Raw genomic sequence first — 8,399 nt, 5'->3', positions numbered from 1 at the left:
AAATATTCATAATAGAAATAAATATAGATAACAAAATACATTGGTGTAACAATAGGCCCAGGCTTTGCGCTAGAATGTGTGGATAACGATGTGTTCAGCACTAGTTGAGTGATAAATGCAAGCATATCTCTAAATTACGATGCACAATGAGGACTGGTGCACTTTAAAATTTCTCTTATTCTATTTTAACACTAGAGGGAGCTCCACTTCTATATGGATATAATGAATGTGTAGTTATACTATTATAAAAATTCATTTTGTTGTGTTTTTTTTACTTATTCGGTAATTCATAGTTATTTAATTATTACTACTTTTTTTTATAAAAGATGTAGTCATGTTGTTATTCAATTTATTTGTCTTTTGATTATCATCAGTTGTTTATAATGAGGCATATTTACACACAGCCATCGTATGTAGTTCACACTGTAGACTAGTCCTCATTATCTAGGCCTGCTATATATTGTAGAGGTCTAATTTAACCTTCGATAGCAATAAAAGGCCATGAGCTGAACAAACAGAATGCGCAGCAATTCATTCCAGAATCTGCAAAGGCATGTTCGCATCGAAGACTGTTAAGACAATTATGAAATATTCATAGTTAATGGGGTTTATTTTTATTCTTGATTTATTTGATGGGGTTTCTTATTTCCCCCCAAAAAGAGCTTTGCTCATTTAGGTTGCGATACTGCATGCGTCCTGCTGGTGGCGTTGACGTCTCGGTTACCCTGCCTACTCACATACACACTGACTAGCCGAACTTCGCTTTTGTTTTTCTTCTGGACGCATATAAGTGTGTTAATATAACAATGGAAAATAGCTCAATTTAGATTCACACAAAGAATGTTTTTTGGGAGGGGGGGTTCAACAAGACAAGGGAATCCCCTTGTAGGGGAATCTCCCCCCAGATTAGGGGCGGTAGTCAAACCAATTGTCTCTCGCCCCAAGTCCACCCGAACCGACTAGCTCGGTGCGACCATTGACGGCTGGAAACTCAACACAACGACCAGTTCCGTCTACTACTAGCCTACTACATGCAAAACATAGCAGAGGACCTCGCCTAGTCTTTCCCACTATTACCGAGGATGGCGTCCGAACCTTTGGAGATGAACGGAGTTGCTGACGGAGAGACAGAGGTAAGATAACAGTCAGAGACGGCAACAATGGGGAGATTGCTGCTGTTATTATAGCAATCAGAGATTTTTTGCTATTAGAGGCGCAATGCGTGTGAGTGTGTGTGTGTGTGTGTGTGTGTGTGTGTGTGTGTGTGTGTGTGTGTGTGTGTGTGTGTGTGTGTGTGTGTGTGTGTGTGTGTGTGTGTGTGTGTGTGTGTGTTAGGCTGAACACAACCGATGACTACCGGTTGATGTTTATAGACAATCGGTGTCTTACTTTTTCAAAAGTACTGTACTAAATACTGTACCCAATACTGTACTGAAGGTAGTATATCCAGGGTACAATTTGTCCGTTAACGTTAACGTTCGAAGACAACCATTCGAGAATACAGCTGTCACTGAATCAAAGTTGTGTCAGATGTTACCTGGTCATCTGTTCAGGAGCAACTCGTTTGCATTGCTCTACATATAAAAGCAATTGCATATTTGAGTTAATAATCCCCAATGTCCGAGTGTGTCCAATTCATTCGAGCTATGGCGAAAGGGCTTAATCTGGTTAGTTGTAGTGGTCTCACTCTCACGCCAAATGAGAGAGGGCTAATGGCTTCCAGCTTTGAACGAAATCCTACTAATTACTACACTGTGTTGGATTAGTGCGCGCCCAGGTAGGAAAGAGAACTAGGCTGCTACAATATTATTTAAGGATGCCGGTAAATGTATTACCAAGACTGAATGGACTGTTGAATACACAGTTCACGTTGGCGTAGAAGAGTTGATAGGCCTTACCTAGATTATTATTGTAAAGGGTCCTCTGTCATTTGGTGAACAATTTCATACTGAGTGGGTTTGTATATGGGTCTGTCATAACATACGATGTAATAGCAGGGTGTACTTTTTTTAAGTATGGAAATCCGTGACCTGGATATAACGTCGAGTTGCTATGCAAAGTTAGAACACATATGCCAGTACTTTCGCTAAAAATTTCCATAATAAATAAAGCCTACTTTCATAAAGGAAATATTATTCGCAAGAAAGACATTTGTGGAGACCAAAGACTGGAAAAGAGACAGAAAATAGGAAAATATGCCATTTATCTGGATTCTGTCAGCCAAAGAATAAAGGAAGAAAAATAAATAGCATCTTTAGTTTTAAATATTGAGCGGTATAGTCAAAATAACCCCAAAAATATTAAATTGCCTCATAATACCAGGTAACCACACAAACTAAAGATGTTTGGCTTCACCACCCCTAAGGTTAGTTATTTGGGATCATCCATTATTAAAATAATTAATCATTTAAACTATATCGTTTTCCTTCTTTTGTCTTTCTATAAAAAACAATCAGGTCCCAGTTTCAGTTTCAGTCCAAGCTGAGTCAGAGGCCATGTTACTAACCACTGTACTATGTCTTAATACACGTGGTGGCTTGCTATTATTTCTGTGGCAGATTCTTGCGGAGGGGGGGGGGTACAGACTGCAGAGTGTGGGATTGTTCTCTGCGGTGGGTGGTTTACTTTCCCTCCTAGCCAGTGTTTACTTTCGCACTGTCTCGCTGTTCAGGGATCATTTCTCCCCACACGTTGCTGAGCGGCGTTCATTCATTCAAACAGAAAGAGAAGAGGACGTCAAGCCGTGTTGCTGTTCCTCCTCCCCGGTCCACCTTTCATTCATTCACCAAACTCATTGATCTGTTTCTATTTTGTTTGCATTAGTACTTTGTATGTATATTGTGTTCTGTTTTTACACTGTGTTTCCCCACTGCTGCTGGGCTGTTGTATTCAACCATCTTCTCCTACACTGAATAAGAAAATAATCGTTCATATTTATTAGTTAAATCAAAGCAAACAGACCCCCCAGGGCAGGGACAGTAGCGAGCAATTGCTGGATGAGCTTTAGGGCTTTTGGTCTACCATGTTATTTTTAAGTGCTGGAGAGTGGTCCTGGTACCTCAAGGGTGAGAACAAAGCACTTGCTGTGAGGACGGTTCAGCCTGTACTACACCCCGAGCGCTGCTCTCCGCTGAAGCCAAGAGACCAGAGGGAGTGGAGCCGCCAGGTGCTGTGCTTTTATTGACTTTGGCTCGTTCCCATTTTCTTTCAGTAGTGTTTTGATTAATTAGTTTGAGAGAGAACAGTCGCTTGGAGCGTAGTGGATGGGCTGGCGTGTATCGACGGGCCATGTACCAATCGCAGTACGGTAGGCAAGAACCAGTGACATGAGTCGGTTTCGAGCAGCCAGCCACTGGGAGCCACTGCAGGGTGCGGGAGAGCAGTGGATAGGTGGGAGACCAGCCAGGCTCATGCACACTGGTCGAGCTGCAGATGTTGAACGGCACACTGCAGGCAGCAGGCAGTTGCAGCAGTCTAGACCCGAGATGACAAGAGCCGGGACGAAAAAGAGCATGGCCTTCGAGCTGAGGAACGGACATATCCTCCTGATGTTGAGGGGCCTGAAGTAGGTTAGGTTAGAAGAAGTGGGTTATTGCAGAGTCCGACAGAGATTACATATATTTTCATGTATTGCTTAATGTAGGTTGAGGCCTTAAAAAAAAAAAAAATTGGTTCCTGTTGGTTGGGAATTTATTTTATTTCTTTATTTTATTTTTTCCAGCGGCAGCGAATGATAGGTAGGTTGTTTTCATTTAAAAACGAGAAAATTCGCTCATCCTTGTACAGAATGAAGAGGTGCTGTACCAAAACGTAATTATAGTTTGCATAAAAAAAATAATAATAAAAAAAAATATATATAAAGCTCATAAAATAATTTGGGTCGCACATAAATTGACAGGGTCGGTCGGAAACCGGAACCAAACCAATTTTTTTTTTAGGCCTGAGTCATTAGTCTCAGCTTTTGGAAATATCACGTCATGGTTGACATCATTGCCGAATGCCAAACCCAAACCGAGTCTCCCGAATATGGGGTGCTGTTATGGAGGGCTGTTAACAGGTTTCTGGCTGGAGTGGGCTGACCCCATGGCGATGAAAAGAGTCTTTGTGTTTCCTTAGGATTCGCTCCGAAAGAAGCGCTGAGAAAGAAAATAGGGTGGGTCCTAAAAGGTACCTTGAGAAACTCTGGTTAAGTCATTGTTAAAACCGATCTGACTGATCTCACTTCTCACCTTGCTGTTGAAAAGTAAGAAAAAAGCTTCATATTTAACAGCAATAAAAGTTGTGTTCTTGTGGAAATGATTAGCAGTTCAGTTTCCCTTTCTAGGCCTCATTCCAAAAAATGAGGAACACGCATACAGGAACATACATGTCTTGTATCCGGTTTCCTGTTTCGTCCATCGGGGTCTGTGTTGGACCTCGGTCAGAACAAAACAAACTGCAAACCTTGCAGTTAAGTGTTTTGTAAGTGGTATTCCCTGTTCCTCTTTGGAAAGTTTGGTTGTCATTGTTATCCACATGGTAAATATAGCATGACCTGACCATAAGGTCAAAAAATCAACTTGAAAGATTACAGAAGTGCAACAAAAAGTGAAGCATTTTTGCACAAAAAAGTTTGATGAATTGCTAGTGGAAGAAACTCAGACGATGGAATGAACATTTGATCATCAGTGAATCATGTTATTAGAGACCTACAATTAAAAATAGGTTATACCTCCATTCCTAAAACCAATGACGAATTCATGTTCCCTCTGAGTGACCTGAATCGTCATCACTCACCTCTGCTTGATTTGTGTGCTTTTGCTCAGGGCCCATCGCGGGGCGGGCGATACGCGCGGCGACCCATAAACATGAACACCTACGCCAACAAGAAGAGTGCGGTGGAAAGCATGCTGGACGTGGCCCTGTTAATGGCCAACGCCTCCCAGATGAAGGCCGTGCTGACACAAGGCCCTGCCTTCACCTTCTACACACCTCTCATTATACTGCTGAGCATCTCGCTCATCCTGCAGATCGTTGTGGGCATTCTACTTATCTTCATCGGTAGGTGTCTCTGGGGGGAGGGGGGGGGGGGGGGGGGGGAGGGGAACAATGCTGGTCCACATGCCATTTTATAATTACATGTTGCAATTTCCCCAAAAATAGTATTTTCTTTCCAATACTTTGGTTGGTTGGTTTGAACACAGAATGGTCTGATAATCAAGGAATAATCAAATGGATGTGAATGTAATAACAAATTCGAGGTATATTCAATTTCCTTTGGGTAATTTCCACTCAACAATGACCAAATTAAGATCGGTATTGCGCAACAATCGGGGGCTGGGGACCCCCCCCCCCGAATATTGACGGGTATTTCGCACACTGGTCTGTTGAATAGTACGATTTTACCATCCAGGACTATTGCCATCAGTAGTCCCATCCCAAGGGCCAACATAATCATGTATCCTATAATCATGAGTCCTGTTATCATGTAGTAACACACACACATCGTCCCAGTCTTACATAGTAAGTAGGCCTACTATAGTGCTGCTATTTATTCTTTTTGTTTCCTCTCCTGCCAGCTTTTATCAGCTTATGTAATAGCGATAACATAACCACATAACAACCCCCGGGCAATTTGTTGAGCCTTTGCGTCTATGTTGTATGTTAAAGGCTTTGTTCAGTGCAGTTGTGTTACCAGAATGGGCCCATCGGTGGCAGTTAAAGTTAATGGCACCCACAATGAACACTAAAATGAGGTTCTAATTTGCATACACAAACAAATGACACAATTGGAATCATTGAAACTAATATTATAGAAAAACTCCTGGTAAACTCAATGGTTCCTTATTCTTAAACACTTTCGATGTAACTTTTTGTCTATGCTAAACAGGCACACCAACTGAGAGTGGGGAATTTAAATGGAAACTGAGGAAAAACCTTGCTTACAAGAGGGCCTGACCCCAAAATAATCCCAGCAGTCTAATAATAATAACATGATAAGTACTGGGCTAACAATAGCAGCGTCCTGCTTCCCAACATCTCTCAGAACATACTGTTGTATTGTGTGGTATAAGAGGGATAGGACTAGGTTACTTTTAATCGTGATTATGATTTTTTTCCATAATGGAGCAGCCCTAGGACAGACAGGACCTTCTCCTGCCTCCACTACACATGCTCTCTCTGATTAGGCCGGAGGGGGAAGCAGTAGGGCGTTACATGCCACTTCTAGTATGTCAGGGGCAAACGGCTTTACATTCCTCTACATCCGTATGCCATTCCTGGGAACGCTGATGCGCGTAATCTCATAATGAACGACAGAGATACCCATTCACCGGAGGCCTGTTAGAGTCGAAATGAGATTGTAATTGAAAGCATTGCTAAACAGGATTCCTAATTGTTAACTCACAAACTCGACAGGGAATAAAAGTGTGGGATCCAGCTCTGAGGACATTCTGACCTCGCGCCTTGACCCTTATTGTTACACAACCCCGGTGTCCACCCTGATTCCAGCTAACCAAACCGCTAACTTCTCATTCCTCCGCCCCACAGTGAAATGGAACCTGAATGACACGACCATGCACTACAAGCTCAACATCCTAGAGAACGTCAGCACGGCACTCGTCTTCCTCATCGTCGTCGTCAACGTCTTCGTCACCGCCTTCGGAGTCCATGGACCCGTTACCAAGGAATGACCCCTACACGCAACTCCTCTCCCCCCAACCCATCAAAGTGTTCTCTATAAACACGTTGGGCATTTGGCTCGTCCTCCCTTTTGATAAACATTTGGTGTAAACATCGGGGAAACAAGGAGAAAGGTTAAGTGGCTCTCTGGAATCGGCCCCAGGGTTGGTCCTCCTTCAGTTCTCAGGTCTATGTCCAGGAATGACTTTTAGAAAAATACAGGCGAGAGAGGCATTCTGCTGTGTGGTAGTCGATCAATACGTAGACTGATAGAAATGAAAAGAGAAATCCGGTGTAAAATGGATCTGGGATATGTTTAGCATATAGACGCATTCGTGAGTTGGCTGTTTTTAGCTGATTCTACCAAAATGGTATAAACTCGGAACGATAGGGGCATTGATGACTTGAAGTGTACAGATTGTTTATTAAAAAGGACATTTTATACACACAATACCATCAGTAGTGCCCCCGGTGACGCCATCTTGTCTATAAGACTCGACAAGTAGATTGGCGAACAAAGAGCTTGCGTGTTGTAGACGGATGTCACAAGCTCTGTGTTCGCCAATCTACCTATGGTATAAGACCCTTATTATGCTACCAAAGAAGTGTCTGGCTACTTCTAGCCTTATAAGTGGTTTAAAATAGTGATTTCGTTTTTACCATGAGACATGCCCCTATCGTTCCAAGTTTATAACGTTTTTGGTAGAATCGGCTAAAAACAGCCAACTTAAGAATGCGTCTAATTGCGCTTTTTTGCTCCCAAACGAACATTCCAACAAGTTATCATACCAAACATATCCCAGATCCATTTTACAGCAAATTTCTCCTTTAAGGTAATGGCCAGATTAGTAGGCTGTGCTTTTGGTTGCCTTGTCTAATATATTCTACATATCAGAAGCATATAATGTAAGTAACAGAGGCCCTATTCACAAAATAAAATACAATAATTATGGTGGCATGGGCCTCTTGAGAGAATGAGTGTACCATCATGTCTTTGGTAGAAAAAAAGTGTTAAATGTCTTAAGAAAACAAAGAAACCACTGCTTTAATCCAAAATCAATGTCAGAGCTCGCAATTCATTAGAATTTGTATGATTTTATTATTATAACACTTTTCATAACTACAATTGGGCTCAGGGTGTTAATCTCCCTATAACGCCTAGCATGAGGCCTTGTCACAGGAGACAACAGCTTCATGTTGGAGCTGGGAATCACAATCACTATGTTTACAGTCAATCATGAAAACAGAACATAAATGCTGAGTTCATAAAAGCGCTATGCAAAGAAAATTTTTTTAGTGATGTTTGAGTTTTATAGGTATTATTATTTTATATGCACGTCATACACTGTTGACCTCTTGTACTCATTTGAAGGACCAAATTATTAGCATTTTTTTACTGTTGCGATATTTTCTTGAGTTTGTTGAACAAATGCAGTTATAGGAGTGACAAAATAAATGGCAAAAAATAAATGTGTCTCGTAGATTATTTTATTGGATTGGGAGTGCATGAGAGGTTTGGGTTACAACAAATGTATTATAATATAATAATATACTAAATGGCAACACCTGTGGGCCTATAATTAACCTTTCTTAGCACTTGAACCCAACATACTGTATGCTTCAGTTAAACATCATTATTTCCAGTATACTCACATTTCCTTTCAAACTTACAGAACATTTCATTAAATAAACAAAACAAGGACCAAGGACCTTACAAGCATTGTACCATGCTTGTAAGG

At 41.5% G+C, this 8,399-nt stretch overlaps 1 protein-coding gene across 2 annotated transcripts; it reads left to right on the top strand.

Moving 5' to 3' along the window:
• The first annotated feature begins 719 nt into the window (after positions 1–719).
• Positions 720–8,130, top strand: ninj1 (ninjurin 1). Of its 2 annotated transcripts, none has more exons than XM_060070350.1 (3): positions 720–1,133; positions 4,806–5,040; positions 6,529–8,130. In XM_060070350.1, the coding sequence occupies exons 1-3, from the start codon at positions 1,083–1,085 to the stop codon at positions 6,669–6,671; spliced, it is 429 nt and encodes a 142-aa protein (XP_059926333.1). In that variant the 5' UTR covers positions 720–1,082; the 3' UTR covers positions 6,672–8,130. The 2 variants fall into 2 exon arrangements, with proteins under 2 accessions (XP_059926333.1, XP_059926332.1); XM_060070349.1 differs by lacking the exon at positions 720–1,133 and adding an exon at positions 3,145–3,166.
• Positions 8,131–8,399: the final 269 nt, after the last annotated feature.

Source organism: Gadus macrocephalus, chromosome 13, assembly GCF_031168955.1.
Source record: "Gadus macrocephalus chromosome 13, ASM3116895v1".
Lineage (NCBI taxonomy): Eukaryota > Metazoa > Chordata > Actinopteri > Gadiformes > Gadidae > Gadus > Gadus macrocephalus.
This window is presented reverse-complemented; position numbering and strand designations above follow the sequence as displayed.